General features: G+C 41.1%; 2 protein-coding genes across 2 annotated transcripts in view; one reads left to right on the top strand and one right to left on the bottom strand.

The window, feature by feature from the left end:
* The window catches only part of MED12L (mediator complex subunit 12 like), a 360,401-nt gene that overhangs the window by 238,020 nt on the left and 99,666 nt on the right, over nucleotides 1-22,715 (top strand). The gene's annotated exons all lie outside the window — the stretch shown is intronic.
* Nucleotides 15,106-17,324, bottom strand: P2RY13 (purinergic receptor P2Y13). Its single transcript, XM_013965759.2, has 2 exons — nucleotides 17,016-17,324; nucleotides 15,106-16,557 (listed from the first exon to the last, which is right to left on the bottom strand). The coding sequence occupies exon 2, from the start codon at nucleotides 16,555-16,557 to the stop codon at nucleotides 15,541-15,543; it is 1,017 nt and encodes a 338-aa protein (XP_013821213.1). The 5' UTR covers nucleotides 17,016-17,324; the 3' UTR covers nucleotides 15,106-15,540.

Below are 22,715 nucleotides of genomic sequence, written 5' to 3'. Positions count from 1 at the left end.
ACAAACTTCCTATTGCTAGTTGGAAAATATGCATTTACTAACCTTCCTGCTAGTTAAATATTGAGTTAAAGCGGATCAGAATGTCTTTAATACAAGATCTTTCAGGATAATATTCTACACATTAAAGAACCGAGTTAACTATGTTGATATTGGTGATTGATAACCTGGGAAACCTGTGGTGTTGCTTTTGGGAACAACAAAATCTATATACTTGTTTTCACCTATACATAAATATAAACGTTCAGAACATTTTAAATATTCTTAATTACTTACCTTAATTACTTAGGTGTCCAGTTTCCCTAATCTGTTGAATTCCACAAGACAACTTTTACTCTTTTAAAAGATCTTCCCACAATGATAAAGTTAAATAATCAAATCACTTTTTCCTATTTGTAATTAATTGTAGAACTTCCAAAAAATTTCCCGAAGACTCCAGTGTTTTCTTGAAGGCAACATTCAAACAAAGAAGTAAAAAGATAAAAAATTTATCAAATATAATCAAAATTTGTTATTTTCATGGATGAAGAGAAAGATAAATGAAAATATTGAAGGTGGAATATTTTTTGAAGTTAATAAATCAGTAATAGATATTTAGGTAGTAATTTACTTATGCATTAAGGAGATAACGTATGTGTACTCTTACCCCCCCCCCCCCCCCCCCGCCCCGGGTTGGTACAGAAAAACAAATGTATTCAATGTAAATACTGAGAGTTGAGTAGCTGTTTCTTCTGTTGCCTTTTTCTAAACAAACAAAAACAGACAACTAAAATTTAGTGGTTTTCCATTCCATTCTGTTCAGCGTGGACTAAGTTTGTTGTGGATGCGTAGCTAGCCCTAGGGAAAGCCTCTGAAGAAAAATTAGCCAACTTAATAGTGGTTCAGTCTTAAAAGAACTTGTCGGACTTAGCAACCATACTTCATTCAGGTTGGACTCTGCTGATTGTCCTTTGGTACTTCTTCAGGGATTTCCCTTTATCACTGAAGCCATTTCCCTGCGTCTTGAGGGGGAAAGTTATGCCATGCAGGCCTCAGATGGAGAGACTTTGTTTTTGTTGAGTTGAACTCCTTTTGGTTTGTCACAGTAATCCCTAAATAGTAACTGATGTACTACTCAGAATGGGAAATCTCACCACCAGAATAACCAACTGCCAGTCTTAAAAGCATCCATTCAAAGGAGCATACCCCATGTAGTCTCCTTTAAAGTATGTTGGGCAAAGACCTTCTCTGCAAAGTCTGAGGATTATCACCCTTCAGTTCCAGTGGTGGGTAGGAATTCATGTGAGGGAGCATGTTAGGACAAATGTTTCACAAGCTTCTGTTGAGGGAATAAAGGCAGTTCTATTATCTGCCTCAATTTTTTTTTTATTATAGTATAGTTGATTTATAATATTGTGCCAATCTCTGCTGAACAGCTAAGTGATTCAGTTATACACATACATACATTCTTTTTTCAAATTCTCTTCCATGATGGTTTATCACAGGTTATTGACATAGTTTCACGTGCTATAAATGAGAATCTTTTTGTTTGGTGGTGGTTTAGTCGCCAAGTTATGTCTTGCTCTTGACCACCTGACCTGCCTCTTGAGAAACATGTATTCAGGTCAGGAAGCAACAGTTAGAACTGGACATGGAACAACAGACTGGTTTCAAATAGGAAAAGGAGTGCGTCAAAGCTGTCTGTTGTCACCCTGCTTATTTAACTTCTATGCAGAGTACATCATGAGAAATGCTGGGCTGGAAGAAGCACAAGCTGGAATCAAGATTGCCAGGAGAAATATCAATAACTTCAGATATGCAGATGACACCACCCTTATGGCAGAAAGTGAAGAACTAAAGAGCCTCTTGATGAAAGTGAAAGAGGAGAGTGAAAAAGTTGGCTTAAAGCTCATCATTCAGAAAAGTAAGATCATGGCATCTGGTCCCATCACTTCATGGCAAATAGATGGGGAAACAGCGTCAGACTTTATGTTTTTGGGCTCCAAAATCACTGCAGATGGTGATTGCAGCCATGAAATTAAAAGACGCTTACTACTTGGAAGGAAAGTTATGACCAACCTAGATAGCATATTCAAAAGCAGAGATATTACTTTGCCAACAAAGGTCCGTCTAGTCAAGGCTATGGTTTTTCCAGTGGTCAGGTGTGGATGTGAGAGCTGGACTATAAAGGCTGAGCACCGAAGAATTGATGCTTTTGAAGTGTGGTGTTGGAGAAGACTCTTGAGAGTCCCTTGGACTGCAAGGAGATCCAACCAGTCCATCCTAAAGGAGATCAGTCCTGAATATTCATTGGAAGCACTGATGGTGAAGGTGAAACTCCAGTACTTTGGCCACCTAATGTGAAGAGCTGACTCATTGGAAAAGACCCTGATGCTGGGAAAGATTGAGGGCAGGAGGAGAAGGGGACAACAGAGGATGAGTTGGTTGGATGGCATCATCGACTTGATGCACATGGGTTTGGGTGGACTCTGGGAGTTGGTGATGGCCAGGGAGGCCTGGTGTGCTGCAGTCCATGGGGTTGCCAAGAGTCAGACCTGACTGAGCGACTGAACTGAACTCTTGTGACCATAGGCCACCAGGCTCCTCTGTGCACGGAATTTCCCAGACCAGAATTCTGTATTAGGTTGCTATTATCTTCTCCAGAGGATCTTCCCAACCCAGGGATCAAACCTGCACCTCCTGCATTGGCAGGTGGATTCTTTACCACTGAGCCACCAGGGCAGCCCAAGTATGTCGCTAAGGCCTGGAAAAGATTAGGCCATGCTTGGCCCACCCTCAGGAGGAGAAAAAGAGGGCCACCTACTGCAGTGACACCATCTCCAGCTCCCCACTCCAGTATTCTTGCCTGGAGAATCCCATGAACAGAGGGGTCTGGTGGGCTACAGTCCAGGGGCTCGCAAAGATTCAGGCATGGCTTAGTGACTAAACAGCTAGTCACATAACAGTGGGATTGTATATTTAAAAACTTCTTTCACTGGTGATGCAAAGTAGGTTTAGTAGTGAATAAGTTAACATGAGGTAGCCTTTATGCATTCGTCTTAAAGCCCATTATGCGTATCTCAAGTTGGGACTTGTTAAAGCTGGTCTGTCTTACTTAACATTCAAAAAGGGAAGTAGTACAGGTTTAGTCAGAAAAAAAAAGAAGTGTAATGCTTTGATGAAAAGAGCAGCTAAGAAATAGCCCATAACTTTATTATTATTCAAATCACTGAAAGGTTAACCAGCATAATTTTTTTCTGCTGATTTTTATAGCAAGTCTCACATTTCATAAATGCCACAGGAGACTTTATAACCATAATTATCTTGCTGCTTCATTGGAAGATCCTATTAAATGCAGAGAAGCTCTTTTAATAATTTTGTTCAGCTATTGGAAACCTCAAATTTATTTTGAATACAGGACGATGGATATCCTAGGATAGGCTTGAGTTTCTCTACCACTATAGTGTTTTTTCTGTTTAAAATTTTGTTTCTTTTTTTCCTATAATATTACTTTTAAATATGTTAAGCTTACAGATAAGTTGAAATTATAGTTCAGGGAAATTTTATGTTTTCATATTGGTAGTTTTCACGTCCTTCCCTTTCCCTTCCCTTCAGCACACATTTTTGAGGGAGACCTATATGAAGTTGAAGTCATTATGACTGGTGCCCCAGCCCTAACTGCTTCAGCATGTATTTCCTAAGAACCAGGGTATTTTCCTACTAATCACAGCACTATTATCAATCAAGCGATTACTTCTGAAACAATAATAAATTCTAATGTTTAGTCTGAATTTTGCTATTTCTCAGTAACATTCTTTATAATATTTTGGTGTGAAACTAATGAGTTTCACATTGCATTCATTTTTTTTTTTCTTTTTTTACTGGTTTATTCTTTTACTCTTTAGAACAGTCTCTCTGCTTTGTTTTTCCTTAATTTCCTTGGCTTTTAAAAATTGGTTTGCTCTGTATTTGCTAGGTCCAGCCCATGGGACACTTAAATGGAAATACTTTTAAATGTTTCTGAGGACTTTTGGACATACTAATCCAAAATCTACATTGGTATTTAAAATCTTGAAATAAAATATGAATATCTATACTCTTGTTTTGGACAGAGACCTGGTTCATGACTCCAAAATCACTTTTGCTTTGGAATATTGGACAATTGATTCAAATTTTCTTGGCTTCATTGTTCTGCAAAACTAGGATTCTGTCAGTGAACTTTAGAAAAGGATCTGTATAATCTTTTAAAATATGTTCTTAAAAAGACAGAAGGACTCAAGGGGAGACTTTTTCTAATACCTTTAGAGGATTGAAAATAGGTGGTGATGTTGATAAATCTTGCTAAATCCTGGAATAAACTCTTCAGCCTATTTCTGCTTCCTCACTTTTTAGTATGAGTGAAGTGAAAGTCACTCAGTGTCTGTCTGTGACCCCGTAGACTGTAGCCCAACAGGCTCCTCTGTCCATGGAAAATCCAGGCAAGAATACTGAAGTGGGTAGCCATTCCCTTCTCCAGGGATCTTCCTGACCCAGAGATTGAACCTGAGCCATTTGCAAATGGATTGCTAAGGCTTACCTTGGTCTTCTAGTCATTTCTCCCTTGCGTATGTCTGCTTTCTCTCTGCTCCCTTTATTTGACTTCTCTGCATTGGCCTGGCCCTGGGCACAATGTTCCTGTCTCCAGTGTTGGTAGACACAGAACTTGTTGTCTAATTTTCTCTGTCTCTATAATCTTTGATGTATCCATTTCTTCTTAAAGGAAAACGCACACATAAAGTGCCTCCAAATTCTTCCCAGTACTCGATCCCATTCTTAGAAAACAAAGATGAGCCAGGGGTCTACTTGAAACATAGTTCATAAGATATGTCTGGAATGCCCATGTCTTTCGAATGTAGTCAGAACATACAACAAGGATCGTAGTAAAATCACCAGATCTTCCTGTCCCATCTCCGTGTACAAAAGTCACTGTAATTGTGGCTTCCCATCTAGTCAGTAGCTGAGATTTGTGCTGAGTATAGTTATTACAAACCCTTTAATGTTGTCCTCACTGAGATTGATATCTTTAGGTCCCTATGTTTGAATTACTGTGTTTAATCTGTCCTTTGAAATGATTTGTATCTATTAGGTCTGCTTTAAATAAAGCTGCTTACCTTTTTCTGGTATGAGAACTTCATCTATAATGGTCAATTAAAGGGAAGGGATGGTGTGGAGACAAATCTGGAGATATGCCTGCATCTGACTCCTGCCCTCATATTGATACTCTATTCTGTGTTGTGTTTGATCCAGCTCCTCATTTTGGAAGTCTTGGTTATGAGGGATGCTGTCAGTACTGATACATACAGCCCCGTAACTGGGGGTCCTATAGATTCCATTGTGACCTTCAGCCTGTCCACTTCGGAGCTTTCTTACTTTGGGCAAGTCATTATTAATCTGAGCTTCAGTTTCTTCTTCTGAAAGATGGCTGCCTTGTAAGAGTGTAAAGTGTAAATGGGATAATCTGTAGGATAATTCCTACAGTGTTTGAAACTTGGTTGGTGCTTAGTAAACAGTATCACTTTTTGTTTGTTTCGTCTTGCTTTTGTTTTTGATCAGAGGGCAGAGGGAGAGTATATAAATGAATATGAATAGCAGTAATTTCTGTGAATGTAAAGTTGAAATGATTATGAATTCCAGCTAGAAAGTCAAAGTCGTTAATAATGTTTTGGTTACCCTTAGAAAGCTCTTTGTTTTCCTTTAGTGATGTCGTGGTGATACTTGAAATACTTTTTGTATTCTTTCTGGATAGCTTTCTCTTCTGAAAAGGAGGAAATCAGGGCTAGCTTATTCCAGATTGCGATATTGTGGGACGGTGTAAAAGTTGAGGCCAGGCTATGTGGGTTAAGAAGTGGAGTGGTCTCCGCAGGGTCATGGCATTCAGGTTAATGCTTCGCTCATGAGTTCAGGTGTCCTTCGCTACGGGATATTTCAGTGATAGAACTAAATAGAATAAAAAGCATGAAAAGCATAGAGTAATGTGATATGGATATGATATAAATTTAATGCACGAAGCTAGTATTTTTTTATAACTATGAAACTATGCAGATATGTTTTAGATAAAACTCTTTAAGATGAATACCACTAAGTATGATCGCATACAGGCATATAATGTTTAAGCTGAATTTAAAAAAGAAAGTTGAATATTCTATTGCTATGCCTTAGAATTTCTGACCTTTATTGAGCCCATCTTTGCCTGAAGTGTTCCCTTGGTGTCTCTAACTTTCTTGAAGAGATCTCTGGTCTTTCCCATTCTATTATTTCCCTCTATTTCCTCTGCATTGATCTCTGAGAAAGGCTTTCTTATCTCTCCTTGCTATTCTTTGAACTCTTCATTCAAATGGGTATATCTTTCCTTTTCTCCTTTGCCTTTCACTTCTTTTCTTTTCACAGCTATTTGTAAGGCCTCCTCAGACAGCCAATGTGCCTTTTTGCATTTCTTTTTCTTGGGTAAGGTCTTGTTCCCTGTCTCCTGTACAATGTCATGAGCCTCCGTCCATAGCTCATCAGGCACTCTGTCTATCAGATCTAGTTCCTTGAATCCATTTGTCACTTCCACTGTATAATCTTAACGGATTTGATTTAGGTCATACCTGAATGGTCTAATGGTTTTCCCCAGTTTCTTCAATTTAAGTCTGAATTTGGTAATAAGGAGCTCATGATCTGAGCCACAGTCAGCTCCCGGTCTTGTTTTTTGCTGACTGTATAGAGCTTCTCCATCTTTCGCTGCAAAGAATTTAATCAATCTGATTTTGGTGTTGGCCACCTGCGGATGTCCATGTGTATAGTCTTCTCTTGTGTTGTTGGACCAGAGTGTTTGCTATGACCAGTGCGTTCTCTTGGCAGAACTCTATTAGCCTTTGCCCTGCTTCATTCTGTATTCCAAGGCCAAATTTGTCTGTTAAGAAGAGGTGGTAAGAATACACAGAAGGGCTGTACAAAAAAGATCTTCACGACCCAGATAATCACGATGGTGTGATCACCCATCTAGAGTCATACATCCTGGAATGTGAAGTCAAGTGCGCCTTAGGAAGCATCACTACAAACAAAGCTAGTAGAGGTGATGGAATTCCAGTTGAGCTATTTCAAATCCTGGAAGATGATGCTGTGAAAGTGCTTCACTCAATATGCCAGCCAATTTGGGAAACTCAGCAGTGGCCACAGGACTGGAAGAGGTCAGTTTTCATTCCAATCCCAAAGAAAGGCAATGCCAAAGAATGCTCAAACTACCGCACAGTTGCACTCATCTCACACACTAATAAAGTAATGCTCAAAATTCTCCAAGCCAGGCTTCAGCAGTACGTGAACCGTGAACTTCCAGATGTTCAAACTGGTTTTAGAAAAGGCATAGGAACCAGAGATCAAATTGCCAACATCCACTGGATCATAAAAAAAGCAAGAGAGTTCCAGAAAAACATCTATTTCTGCTTTATTGACTATGCCAAAGCCTTTGACTGTGTGGATCACAAGAAACTGTGGAAAATTCTGAAAGTGATGGGAATACCAGACCACCTGACCTGCCTATTGAGAAACCTGTGTGCAGGTCAGGAAGCAACAGTTAAACTGGTCATGGAACAACAGAGTGGTTCCAAATAGGAAAAGGAGTACTTCAAGACTGTATGTTGTCACCCTGCTTATTTAACTTATATGCAGAGTACATTATGAGAAACGTTGGGCTGGAGGAAGCACAAGCTGGAATCAAGATTTCTGGGAAAAATATCAATAACTTCAGATATGCAGATGACAGCACCCTTATGGCAGATAAAGAAGAAGAACTAAAGCACCTCTTGATGAAAGTGAAAGAGGAGAGTGGAAAAGTTGGCTTAAAGCTCATCATTCAGAAAACAAAGATCATGGCATCCGGTCCCATCACTCCATGGGAAACAGATGGGGAAACAGTGGCTGACTTTATTTTTGGGAGGCTCCAAAATCACTGCAGGTGGTGATTTCAGCCATGAAATTAAAAGATGCTTACTCCTTGCAAGGAAAATTATGACCAACCTAGATAGTAGATTAAAAAGCAGAGACATTACTTTGTCAACAAAGTTCCGTCTAGTCAAGGTTATGGTTTTTCCAGTGGTCAGGTACGGATGTGTGAGTTGGACTGTAAAGAAAGCTGAGTGCCAAAGGATTGATGCTTTTGAACTGTGGTGTTGGAGAAGACTCTTGAGAGTCCCTTGGACTACAAGGAGATTCAACTAGTCCATCCTAAAGGAGATCAGTCCTGGGTGTTCATTGACAGGACTGATGTTGAAGCTGAACCTCCAGTACTTTGGCCACCTGATGTGAAGAGCTAACTCATTGGAAAAGACCCTGATTCTGGTAAAGTTTAAGTAGGAGGAGAAGGGGACCACAGAGGATGAGATGGTTGGATGGCATCACGGACTGAATGGACATGAGTTTGAGTAAACTCTGGGAGTTGGTGATGGATAGGAGGGCCTGGCGTGCTGCAGTCCATGGAGTCACAAGGAGTCAGACAGGACTGAACAACTGAAGTGAACTGATTCTTTAGAATGTTACATTTGTCAATTAAGTTTTATTACAGTAGAGGTGAATGTTCACATGCTGAGTGAAGTTCTGAGTTTTTCAAATCATTGGTTTACCTGCCATGGGGCTTAGTAGGTAGCTCAGTGGTAAAGAATGTGCCTGCCAATGCAGGAGATGCAGGTTCAGTCCCTGGGTTGGAAAGATCCCCTGGCGTGGGAAATGGCAACCCACTCCAGTATTTGTGCCTGGAGAGTCCCATGGACATAGAAGCCTGGTGGCCTACTGTCCATAGGGTCAAAAAGAGTCCGATGTGACTGAGTGAGTGAGCACGAGTTACCTACTATGAGTCTCAAATTCAGTTCCTTTTTCATTCATTTTTCCTTTCTGTTTAATTACTCTTCCCCATATTTTCCCCTCACATGCCTGTCACTTAATGGTGATCCCTAATCCCTTTCTGCCTGCACTTTATACTAGAATGGGTGTGGGCTGGGCATCAGAAACACCAGGACTGTGGGTTTGACACTTCGGCACACCCGTTTTCTGGCCATAGCTGGTTTTCTTGGTTGTATGGTTCCACCCATCATGCGATTTGTGCCCCTGCTGTGTTGCCCGTTTTAGGTGGATCATCTTTCCTGTGCATTTCATGAGAAATATGGGAAGAAGCTGCTCCAGCTGTTCTTAGGAACGCTTGGAAAAAGCTGAGCTAATCTAACAGCTGTCCTTATTTCCTCCTTGCAATGCTTGTCAACTGACTCGTCCTTCATGGCCAGAGTAGCTTGTCGTCCCTGCCTTCCCATTACAAACTGGGGCTCCACCCACCTCCTCCTTCGAGTGACCACTGACCTCACAGTTGTCCATTCATCACATTCGATGTCCCCAGAGTGTGTGATTCTGTGGACTATCACTTTCTCCTTGAATCTCTCTTGTTCCTTGATTCCCAGGGAACGTCTTGTTGCTCCTTGTCTTTCATCGATCCAGTCCCGGGCACCGTTCCTCTTTTTCTGTCTGTTTTGTCCATGAGACTTGGGTAGCATGGCCTCTGAGGTGAATAGCTCATTCCTTATTTTCTCCCTTTCTTGGGAAAGATTATTCCCACAGCTTCTGATCTGGCTCTGTCTTGAGAGCCCTGGATCCATATTTTGCCCCCACTAGGTAGACTCCTTGACTCAGCTCTCACTGGTACTTCCTATTCAATATACCTTCATGGTACTGCACATCACCCAAGCTAATGTTCCTCAAAGCAATGATTCTTGGTTGGGATGGGGTACAAGGGGGATTATGGACCCCGTTGAGAATACATTTTGCATAATTATCACATACGTTTTATATAGAAACCCCTTCTCTCCTTTGGTGTTGGACTCAAAACCTCTCTCTCTCTGAAAATGTCTCTGAGGTCCATATCAGATTTCTTTCCACTTGGCTCTTAACAGTGTATAGATGAAAGACTTCTTTAATTGATCTGCTGGCCTTAGTGGCCCTATTAATCCAGAATCATCGTCTTGCTGACAAATTGATTTTCCTAAAGCACAGCATAGAGAACATAATCTTCACTTCAGCTGCCTGCAGTGTCTCATAGAGAACTCCATACACCCCAGCAACCCTGAAGTGCTGTATTGTGGCACCCCGCGCTCACTTCTCAGGCCCACCCCCACCCCCACACATGCTTCATCAGCCTGAACAGCCCCTCCGTCCCTGGGCCTCACTGGACCGCAGCTCAGTGCCCGAGCCCCTGAGCTTTCCTCCAGACTGCTCTGAGTGCTGCAGGGTCTCCTTTCAAAGGCCCTGGGTCTTCATCCGGGCCTAGCTCACACTTCCACCTCCTCCGAGCCTTTCCTAACTTTCTCCATCTGGCATTAGCTGCCTTTTCCTCCGAGCTGCTTTGGTGAGCTAATTCTGTCTCTTATTCTGGGAGCCGATGGCTCAACAGGTAAAGAAGCTGCTGCAGTGCCCAAAACACAGAAAACGCGGCTTCAGTCCTTGGGTGGGGAAGATCCCCTGGAGAAGGCAATGGCAATCCTCTCCAATATTCTTGCTTGAAAAATCTTATGGACAAAGAAACCTGGCAGGCTACTATCCAAAAGGTTGCAAAGAATCGGGCACGACTGAGTGACTAAGCATATTCCGCGCTCCACATTTTTATTCATGGTGGTCTGAGTGCAGCCTCCAGAGAGGCCAGGACCCCTGCATGAAGCACAGGATGAAGGGTTAATGGGCTCAATGAATCAGCCATCCTACGCTTTGTGATGTTACTCCTCTTAAGGGCCAGAGGGGCCCCCACAGGTCTCTGGGGACTCGTGGTGGAGCTGTGCATACCCCTGAGGTTGTCGAAACTCTTTTGTGTTGAGACCTCTCTCTTTGGGAGCCCCCTCCTTATCGTTGTCACAGTGGGGGCTTGAGGTCACCCCTGGAGGAACTGGGCTTGTTCTGTCAGGTGTGGTCTGGAGGCCACCCGCTGGGTGTCTGTCCCAGCTCTGTCTCTGCTGGTGCTGGGGTCGTGGGCACCAGCACAAGGGATCTGTTCACTTTGTGCCTCAGTTTTCTTTTTTGTTTTCTCCCCTTCAGGGAGCCCTGTAGTGTCCATCTCCTGGGATAGAGTGAGAAATACAAAGGTAATAATCCTTGTAAGGTCATACATAGCGATATGCCACACACATAGTAAAGGAATGTAAGGTCCTGGGAGGTGCCTGTTAGCTTCGAAGTCAAGGATAAATAGCCGGCAGTATGTGGGCTGCTGTGGCCCACACATGATGTATTGTTTATCTGGAGCCAGGGAGTGAGGGAGTGGCTATGGAAGTGAAGTGATGTGAAGTCGCTTAGTCCGTGTCTGACTCTTTGCGACCCCGTGGACTGTAGCCTACCAGGCTCCTCAGTGATCTGTGGTTGATAGTTGTTAAGAATAGATGGTTAAGCTCAGAAACCGGAATCTGAATTAGTCTTATCCTTGCTACTTACAAGCTGTTTGACCCCATGCAAGTTGCTTAACTTCTCTGTTTCTCAGCGTCTTTATATCTAAGTTGGCAATAACTATGGCACGTGATAGGTCTTCCCAGGTGGCTCAGTGGTGAAGAATCCACCTGCAGTGCAGGCGAGGCAGGTTTGATCTCCGGGTCGGGAAGGTCCTCTGGAGGAGGAGGAAATGGCAGCCCACTCCAGTATTCTTGCCTGGGAAGCCCCATGGACAGGGGATCCTGGTGGGCTATAGTCCATGGGATAGCAGACTTGTGTGTGCAGAGTATGCACACATGGTACTTGATAGGCTTCCTGGGATTGTTAACTGGAACAGCATCCTTAAAGATCTTGACACACTTCCCTGGTGCATAGTAAATAGAAGATAATGTGTGCTGGTTTTGTTGTTGGTGGTGCTGATTTTACTACCACTGTGGCTACCAGCTAGCAACTCTCGGCCCAAATTCCCTCCTGTGCCGACAGTTGGCATTGAATAGTAGATGCCCGCCCCCCAGTGGGACACGAACTTTCCAGGTATCCATAGTTCATGTCACTGCCTGTCACCCTATATGTGCCCTGCTCCCTTAATAACAGTTGTGTTTGTCTCCTGTTGACAGATCCCACCGTTGGACATTCGTGTCCAAGAGTGCTGTGTTTTATGGTTCTTAATATGTGGCCCAAATTGATAGCATCCTTATTTCCTCTCCTGGAAACTTCTTCTCAGTTTTCAGCCCAGACCTAGTGAATCAAACTCTGGGGGCAGGCCTAGTGATCTACTACTCTTAGAGCTGGTTCTGGTACCTGTTAAAGTTTGACTACTGATTTCACACATGTACTATATTCATATTACCTATGTTTGGCTCCATGTAAAGTTTAAAGTGTTGTGTTTTGCTTTTAGGCACTTCAAATGGTGTGTAAATTCCACGCTAGGGCTGCTTTTCAATATGTGCTTCCTAAGCTGTTCACACAACTGGGTATGGGTTCCTCTGCTTGGAGGCTTTGTTCTGGTGACATCTAAGTGTGTGTGAACTTAGATCTGTTAACTTACTGGAGGAATACAGTTTACCCAGGGAGATGGTGAGAGAATTTTAGAAAGAAGACCTTAGAAAGTTATGGAACAAGCTGCATTTAAATGAAACTGGAATGTATGAAGTGATGAGATGAACACGACTGAATTGAGCAATTATTTTATGTTGATGTCACCATCACTTTGTCAGCCAGCTAACTCCTGTGAGCTGGGAGTTCACACTGCTTCTCTGTCTCTTCCTTCCCCCTTTACAGTGCTTTCTCTTGGTTTCCGATGAATAATTCTATGTCGGGGCAATACACTCTCCTACTTCCCCTGCATAAGGGGTATTTGGAAGGCCTTATTCAGTATAAATATTTACATTTTAGATTTTTACAAAAACTCTTAATTGTGCTGTGAGCTTACAGAGTTTACCAAAGCTGCTATTTTTCCCCCACCTGTCTTCTGTGTCATTAATGACTGTGGGTATAGTGCCCCATTCTGTGAGTCTTCCAGATTTTAGTATTTGTGATTGCTAGTTTGGGAAGTTCTTCTCAGGTATTTGCTTTTCATTTTGTGAATGTGATTTTATGATGACTCTTCTCTAAGTTCTTGGTAGATTATTTCATTCTATACCTCAGGTACTCTGGTTTTGACTGTAATTACTATAATGGAATATAAAATAAATATCTCTGGAGGACAGATTTGCTACTGAAATTTTATCTTGAAAGGTATTTCTAAAATATATTTCTTGTCTATATCCATTCAGTGTATATTGAAACTATTTAGATGTAAAATATACGTGGGTTATATCACCAAGCCTAGTTTGATGGGTGGCTTAGATGCAATTACTTATAATACATTATTAGAGTCTGCTCATGATCACATAATGTACTCAGTAAAGGTAACATGGATTTAGTGGCATCTCTAATAGTCATTATGACTTAATTCTTTTTGCAAATGAAAATCTGGCACTCAAAGTACTTTCTAAGAGTTTTGCTGATTGTGATATGCTACAGTTACAAATTTTATTTAACCAAAACCAACAGTACATAGCTTAAGCATTTTGTCAGTGGCTCTAAAATTGAAATGATGATAGACATTGGCCCTCAAGGTATACGTGTACTGTTCAGTAATCCTCCTTCCTTCCTGGTCATTCACTAGTGAACCCAAGAACGCCCCCGCTTCCCAGGCTTCTGTGTACATGCATAGGAGACCAACTAAAAAGAGCTTGAGGTTTTAAGAGATCTATGTTACGTTTTGAAAAGTAAAACGTCAGTGAGAATTGGCTTCCCTTTTGCTTTTCTGGTATATAAAAATAAAGGTAGTTTGGTTTGGTATATTTTATCAAATATTTGTTGATTGCACAATCGCCCAGACTCTCTGCCCTCAAAAGTGCACATAGGTTATTAAAGGAGTAGATACATCTGTGAATCAGTAATTACAAAGCAGTGTGATCATTACCATATTTGAGGTATGACAACATACAGATGAGGGAGTGATCGGGTTTGGCGCGATGTTGGGAAGTTAGCCAGATGAGATTTCATGGACTGAGTAATGGCAACTTAGAGTTCCATGGATGGGTAAAGGTTTTCTTGGTGAGTCAGAGGGAAATTTACATGTTCATTGACACAGGGGTAAAATAGGAGCATGGCATTTTCTGATAGTTATAAACTTATATAAGAGAGTTCCAGGGATGGAAGAACAGTTAGGAGAAAGTGCTAGAAAGTTCAGGCAAGTGCTAGGGTTTTTGGGGCCATGGAAGAAGATGTGGGCTTCACATTGTGATGTTTGTATTGGAGCTACTGGCATATCTGCAGAGCATAAGTACTCCTTTGTACATTTTATCTAGAAGGTACAAATCAGCACCCACAACTGCAGATGAACATACTTTAAGGTTTTTTTTTTTTTTTTTAAACCACAAAAGTATTTGGGGAAATGCAGAGATACATAAGTACAAATAGGTCATCATCCTCTAAAGATTTCCCAGTATGGATATCACTGATTGTGGGTCAGCATTTCTGTCTATATACGTACCGAGAAATGGCATAATGACATATTCTATTTAAAATATTAGTAATTTACTATCTGTTGAAAGTATCACGGGCGATACCAAGAAAACATGGCATATTTCTGTCTTTAAAACATGTTGCCTTTCTTAAATAATCCTGACCATCATTAGAGGATGCATTCAAGAATACTGCTATCTATAGGAAATCTGCATTGAGACTCTACCCAGATGTGGGAGAAGTAGTTGTTTTCAACCAGAGACGTGAGGAAAGAGCGCGGAGGTGCTGGAAGGCTTTGCTGAATAGGTGGAATATTGCACCACCGTTAGAGTATCTGCTGGGCAGAGAGAAGATCCCAAAGACTTTAGAATACAGTATTCTTACTCTTGAATTGTACACACTTAGGATGTATTCGACTGAAGCAACTTAGCAGCAGGATGTATTCCGGTATTTTTTATGACTTAATAACGCTGCTCGTGCCTCCTCTAGTGTAGTGGCATACTGGGGAAGAGGCCATTTGTAATTGTAAGGAGAAGTACAATCTGGTGTCAAAGGGCTTTCTGACCTACTCCCCAGAGGCTTTCCTTCTAGCATCCATTTCAACCTCTAGCTTCAGTTCTCACCAAAGGACTTGCAAGTTGTCGTTTTTTTTTTTTGTTGTTTTTTAAATTGGCAAGTGGGATACAAAAGCAGTAGTGTTGTTTGAATTACATGCAAAAGAACTTGAAGAGGCATTTTAGAGTGAAGGAATATATTTCTTTATATTTAAAAAAAAAGGTGTTTTTAGAAACATACATTTCCCCATAATACACTTTTTCCAAAGTGGAAGTGAATGCTCTTGAAAAGGTGACCTCTAGTGGCCACCATTTGCTCCCTATTGTGCTTTCTCTTACTAAGGCTTTATTCTGCTTATGAATAGATTACAGTGGAATTAAAGTTGACATGATCCTTTCTATAAACCAGTATAGTAAAAAGTAACCCAACTTTTGTTCTAATCCATTTTTTTTTCATTGCCTAGGTTTGATTTCCAAGTAAATTGTCATTTGAAGTCTCATCAATAAATAGTTAACCATGATAAGGTTATCAGCCTAGGGTTATATTGTCCGACTGACTCGTATGATTTTCCTGAGTGAATGTTGCAGTCTGCCTCCCTTTCATGCACGGTAGCCTCTCTGTGAATCTTTTACATAAGAGTATATATATTAAGGGATCCATGCAAATGTTAGTTGCTGCCAAAAAGAGAGTTGCTTCTTTAGCTAGAAACAGTTGATTTTGCAGTCGGCAATCAGTCTTACTGTTGGTTTGACTGTGAGTATATGGGATTCTGGAGAAATGAAACGGAGCAAAACACACAAAGAAAACAGCCACGACAACAAACACTTTACCTTCTAGCCTTTTGTTGTTCTTGCTGTCCTTACTCTTGGACTTTCTGTAAGAATCATACACCTTTTTTGCAATAACCGTATAGAAGAGAAGCATTAGGACAAAAACAGTCCAGAAGATGAACTGGGAAATGTAATTCACTGCTGCATGCCATTTCAGCCCCAGAGGACCCTTTAAGGAGGCACACTTTTTCACAGAAGATGGTGTTGCTTCCTTGTTGCTCAAGATCATGTTTGGCAGCGAGAGGAGGAACAAAAAGAGCCAGATGAGGGTTGAGACCCCTTTTGCAAAAGCAGGTTTCTGTACGAAGAATTTTCCGAAAGGTCTGATGATCTTGAGGAACCTGTCAAAGGCTATGAGCCCCAGCAGTGTAATGCCCACGTACATGGTGTCATAAAAGATAACGGCAGAGAAACGACACACGAAGGCTCTGAGCTGCCAGGGTCCGAGACGAGCGTCGGAGAGGATTTTAAATGGAAGCGTGAGCGTCATTATCAAGTCAGCTACCAAAGTGTTTTTGAGGTATACAACGAAGGTGGAGGAGCTGGGAATATGAATGAACACCCACAGGGCCAAAGCATTCAGCAGGATGCCCATGAAGAAAACAATAGTGTAGATGGCCGGGAACACCAGCTGTGCCGTCTTCAGGTCTCGGGGGCACCGCTCAGACCCGTTGAAGCCCTTCATCCCTGTCACATTCGTGGTTTCCAGTGTCATCTGTTAAAAAAACATATACACAAAGTAAAACAAAAAGCATTTCATGACTTCAAAATGCTCCTTGTTAAAAACAGACTTTAGGTTTGCAGCATGTTTGCACCTTAAATTCATTCATCACGTTTAATAAATCCGTTGAGAAAGCACATGTTATTTCTGGCTAGCATTTTTAAAGCCCATAGTACAGTTTTGGTACTTAATTAACAGTCCCATTACTTTCATACCCTGATGAAATCCAAATAACAGACTCTACCCCATTCGCAGGTTCTACTTTTAATTACCTGGCAGTAAAATAAAACTGGCACAGAGGTAAAAGTATCCGTGTTGCACTGCTGTACACTGTGTCATTTCCTGTGCTTATAATCTATGGTTTATAGAATGTTAAACTTAAAGCATTTTTCCCTCTTGAAAATATTCTACTGTTTATAAGCAAGCCACTCATAATAACAATTGAAATTCACCTTTGTTTGGAAGAAAACTCAGCTCAGTGTCTTCTGATCGATCGAGGCAGTCATTAGTTCAGCCCATGAAAGGCATATGAAGCAAATGCTGTTCTGCTTTCTTATACCAAGTTTCCTTCCTCATTTTCACGTGTGCAGTGAGATCCATTAGAACCTCTTCATATGTAATCCTTTGAGGGGTTCTCTAATAAGGAACCTCTTTATTTTAAACTTAGGTACTGTTAATGTACTATGGTTTGAATAAATCAGTTCAGTTGCAGTCATTTTTATATTTTTCTCGTATAATAACTTTCCTGCAGTTTATCTTCTCTGCATGTTCAGTGAAATTTTTAATGCCTTATAATAACAGGAGGGAGAAATTGTAAAGAAAATAGCCTTAAACTATAGGAGAGTAAGTGTTGACTCTAAAACCAGACAGCGTCATCATCTGCATGCACCCTTGTAGACTGTTCTTTTCAGAAATTTGTGTTCATTGGGATGACCTGATGATTTCTATAGACATTTATCTTAATCTTTTGTTTGGTCTTTCAACCTTTGAGAGATGAAGTGATATATTTTCTAAGAGGCAAGGCCTATTTTGGGCCAGATTTGGGGGGTTAGAATTTCAGACTCACGTATTACTAGGCAGTAGATAATAGACAAATGATTTAGTAGGTTTGAACCTCATTTTCCCCATCTGTGCAATGGGTGTAATAATACTGCATACTTCGGTGTTTAGAGACTGAGGTGAATGCCTAGGATAGTGCTGACTACATGTGAAGCATGAAAAAAATGTTAGCTACTCACTGCTCTGGTGAACGACCTGCAGATTTAAATGGAAATACACTATTTTACTTACGGGAAAGCCATTTTTTGGAACTCTGTTCCTCTATTTGTGACTTGGCAAAGTGCTGAAGATTTCAGGAATTTCATCAACCTTGAGCCGAATTCTGTAAAATTTCTGAAAGGATGTAATTGCTGCTTTTGTAAGGAGAAAGTTGTTGTCTATGAAGAAATGTTTCCTCACCAGATAAAGTGAATGAGGAAATCAGGAGATCTAATGAGGTAATGTGGAGTTCTCCATGGTGAGTTTCATTTCATATTTCTTGCTGTGAGTTTTACCACAGGATTGGACTAGACTGTTGTGTTGGCTTGATCGAGCATTTTCGGTGAACTCTGAGAATTCAGTAACCCACTGGACATTTTTCTGAGAGAATAGGATGCCTAATAATTTGGGTTGAAACTACCATTGTGGTGGCACAGTTTGAAAAATTGGTACTCTGGCAGAAGAATGGATAAGAAAGCTGTGGTATATAGACACAATGGAATATTACTCAGCTATTAAAAAGAATGCAATTGAATCAGTTCTGACGAGGTGGATGAAACTGGTGCCTATTATACAGAGTGAAGTAAGTCAGAAAGGAAAACATCCATACAGTATATTAATTCTTATATATGGAATTTAGACCATATGACCCTATATGCGAGACAGCAGAAGACACAGATGTAAAGAACAGACTTTTGGACTCTGTGGGAGAAGAAGGCGAGGGTGGGATGATTTGAGAGAACAGCATTGAAACATGTATATTATCATATGTGAAATAGATCGCTAGTCCAGTTTTGATGCATGAGATAGGGTGCTCAGGCCTGGTGCACTGGGATGACCCTGAGGGATGGGATGGGGATAGGGAGGGAGGTGGGAGGGGGATTCATGATGGGGAACACATGTACACCCATGGATGATTCATGTCGATGTATGGCAAAAACCACTACAGTATTGTAAACTAATTAGCCTCCAATTAAAATAAATAAATTTAAAAAGAAAAATTGATGTTTGACTTAGATAAATTGTTTCTTGGAAATACAGATTTTGAGTTTTATTAATGTTATGGAACATAATTAAAACATATATCCTATTGTTTGCTTCAGTAGAGAATGAAAACAAACTTAGACAAAAATTTAAATAGAGGAATTAGACCTATGTAATTAAGTATAAATTTCCTGATGGCTCCAAATCCATTATTTAGATGCAGGTTTGGGATAGTTTCAGTTTAAACAAGGGAAATGCTGTACAAGTTATTTTCATAATATGAAAACTGGAAATAACTTTTTGGTCAAATTTCAAAATGCCAAAGAGTGGGAAACCTCAAAAGGGGAACTGATTTATGGTGGCATTTCTAGAGTTACAGAAGTATCTTCTCTTAAATATAGGTTTCAAAATGTTTGACCATAGGAAATATCCAACAGACTCCTTTATGTCTGTGTGCTTCATATGTGTTAGCCAGTGGTCTCTTAGTTCACAGCAGTGTTGGTCCCCACTAGGGGAGGGTCGTCTGCCTTGATGCTGCACCTGAGAGGCTGGGATGGGACAGGAGCAATGCTCACGAGCCAGAGTGCCTGGGTTCATTTCCTTATATTCCAACTTACTTTTCTTGTGACCTTGGTCAAGTTACTTAGGCTCTCTATGAATCCATTGTCCCCTCATAACAGTGAAAATAAATAATAGCATTTGCTTCACTGGGTTGTTAAGGGTATAACAATGTTTGAATGTTTGCCAAGTGCTTTGAATAACATTTGTGAAATGGTTTATGTTAGTAAGTTTCTTGTTAAGTGAAATTAAAAATGGAATACTCTATACCTGTGGGAATAACCGACTACAGGAGTGAATCAAAGAAGATATACCATGAAAGGTCCTAGAAATTATTATGATCTGGCAGGTTCCTCAACAAAACATTTAAAATCTCATCAAGCTCAAAGGAATTTAGGCAAAACCAATGAAATCACACTAGATATACTGTTCTAAGTGATTATGTGGTCTTTCTTAAAGAAATCAGTCCTGCATTGGAAGGACTGATGCTGAAGTGAAGCTCCAATACTTTGGCCACCTGACGTGAAGAACTGACTCATTGGAAAAGACACTGATGCTGAGAAAGATTAAAAGCAGGAGGAGAAGGGGATGACAGAGGATGAGATGGTTGGATGGCATCACCGACTTGAATACAAGTTTGAGCAAGCTCTGGGAGGTGGTGAAGGACAGGGAAGCCTAGCCTGCTGTAGTCTATGGGGTCGCAAAGAGTTGGACATGACTGAGCAACTGAACTGAACTCTTACAAAAGCTCAGAGATCTGTCCTATTTTACAGATGAGAAAATGGAATCACAGGCGTTAAGCAGGTTGCCCGAAGTCCTGCAACTGAAGCCCTCTGCAAACCCACACAGTTCGGTTCCAGAGCCTCCCGCTTGGAACCAGGCCCTCTCTCTTCCGACTGCCAGAGACAGGATGAGTGTGGGAGTGCTTATCAAATTCTGGAGTTTTTGAGCTGGATGTTTCTTGTTGCTAAGAGGTATAATCCACTTTGGCTTAGACGATAAAGCGTCTGTCTACAATGCGGGAGACCTGGGTTTGATCCCTGGGTCAGGAAGATCCCTTGGAGAAGGAAATGGCAGTCCACTCCAGTACTATTGCTTGGAAAATCCCATGGACAGAGGAGCCTGGTAAGCTACAGTCCATGGGGTTGCAAAGAGTCAGACACGACTGAGCGACTTCACACACATAATACACTTTCATGGATTTGTGAATCTTTTTGTCTCAAAGTGAGGTACTCAGTTGAAAACATAAATTGGCTCACAGCAGTATTATCAGGAGAGAGTTAAATATGTAAGGAAAAGTATTAGAAATTAGAAGCCTGCCAAATGGAAATGAACGAAGAATTTGTCATCTCCTTACGGAATGTCTTTTGAATCAAACTCAACAGTATAAAGTTCCTATCAATGTAACCAGTACCATATAAATAATAATGGAAAAGATGAGGAAGTATTTGCTTTCAATTGAAATGAAAGTCAAAATTGGAACTCCTGTACTCATAGAAGAGCCTTTTACTTCCCATCGAAGGATATCATGGTACTTCCCCAGATTATATAAAAGTGTTTAAAATCTCACACTAAATTAACCCAAGATGAAAGTGAAGTGAAAGTGAAAGTTGCTCAGTGGAGTCTGACTCTTTGCGACCCCATGGACTCCATGGGATTTTTCAGGCCAGAATACTGGAGTCGGTAGCTTTTCTCTTCTCCCGGGGGTCTTCCCAACCCAGGGATCAAACCCAGGTCTCCCACATTGCAGGGAGATTCTTTACCAGCTGAGCCACAGGGAAGCCCAAGAAGACTGGAGTGGGTAGCCTATCCCTTATCCAGCAGATCTTCCTGACCCAGGAATCAAACCAGGGTCTCCTGCATTGCAGGCGGATTCTTTACCAACTGAACTATCAGAGAAGCCCTAACCCAAGGTGGTAGTAATCTAAAATACATTATGCAGCTTAACATTACTGTAGTGATCCATGTGTATAAATGAATTTGGTATTATAAAATCTCTACATATAACTGGAAACAGGCAATAAATTTACACTATAATCTGAAATATCTATATTAGTATCCAGTTTCATAATTTTGTTATAAAAAAAGTTTGAAGAATTCAGTTATTGACATATTAATATACAGTAGAAAGATCAGTTCAGTCGCTCAGTGGTGTCCGACTCTTTGCAATCCCATGAATCACAGCACGCCAGGCCTCCCTGTCCATCACCAACTCCCACAGTTTACCCAAACTCATGTCCATCAAGTCGGTGATGCCATCCAGCCATCCCGTCCTCGGTCATCCCCTTCTCCTCCTGCCCTCAATCTTTCCCAGCATCAGGGTCTTTTCAAATGAGTCCACTCTTTGCGTGAAGTGACGAAGTATTGGAGTTTCAGGTTCAACATCAGTCCTTCCAGTGAACACCCAAGGACTGATGTCCTTTAGGATGGACTGGTTGGATCTTCTTGCAGTCCAGGGGACTCTCAAGAGTCTTCTGCAACACCACAGTTGAAAAGCATCAATTCTTCAGCACTCAGCTTTCTTCACAGTCCAACTCTCACATCCATACAAGACCACTGGAAAGACCATAGCCTTGACTAGATGGACCTTTGTTGACAAAGTAATGTCTCTGCTTTTTAATATGCTATCTAGGTTGCTCATAACTTTCCTTCCAAGGAGTAAGGGTCTTTTAATTTCATGGCTGCAGTCACCATCTGTAGTGATTTTGGAGCCCCAAAAATAAAGTCATCCAGTGTTTCCACTGTATCCCCATCTATTTGCCATGAAGTGATGGGACCAGATGCCATGATCTTCGTTTTCTGAATGTTGAGCTTTAAGCCAACTTTTTCACTCTCCTCTTTCACTCTCATCAAGAGGCTTTTTAGTTCCTCTTCACTTTCTGCCATAAGGGTGGTGTCATCTGCATATCTGAGCTTATGAATATTTCTCTCAGCAGTCTTGATTCCAGCTTGTGCTTCCTCCAGCCCAGCGTTTCTCATAATGTACTCTGCATATAAGTTAAATAAGCAGGGTGACAATATACAGCCTTGACATACTCCTTTTCCTATTTGGAACTAGTCTGTTGTTCTGTGTTCAGTTCTAACTGTTGCTTCCTGACCTGCATAGAGGTTTCTCAAGAGGCAGGTCAGGTGGTCTGGTATTCCCATCTCTTTCAGAATTTTCCACAGTTTATTGTGATCCACAGAGTCAAAGGCTTTGGCATAGTCAGTAAAGCAGAAATAGATGTTTTTCTGGAACTCTCTTGCTTTTCCATGATCCAGCGAATGTTGGCAATTTGATCTCTGGTTCCTATGCCTTTTCTAAAACCAGTGAACATCTGGAAGTTCACAGTTCACTTATTGTTGAAGCCTGG

Source organism: Capra hircus, chromosome 1 (assembly GCF_001704415.2).
Source record: "Capra hircus breed San Clemente chromosome 1, ASM170441v1, whole genome shotgun sequence".
NCBI classification, from domain to species: Eukaryota; Metazoa; Chordata; class Mammalia; order Artiodactyla; family Bovidae; genus Capra; species Capra hircus.
Note: the sequence above shows the minus strand (reverse complement) of the source record. Positions and strands in the feature narration are given on the sequence as shown.

Coding starts and splice junctions, on each gene's coding strand:
- P2RY13 (XM_013965759.2), bottom strand. CDS start 16,557: ATGACACTGGAAACCACGAATGTGACAGGGATGAAGGGCTTCAACGGG.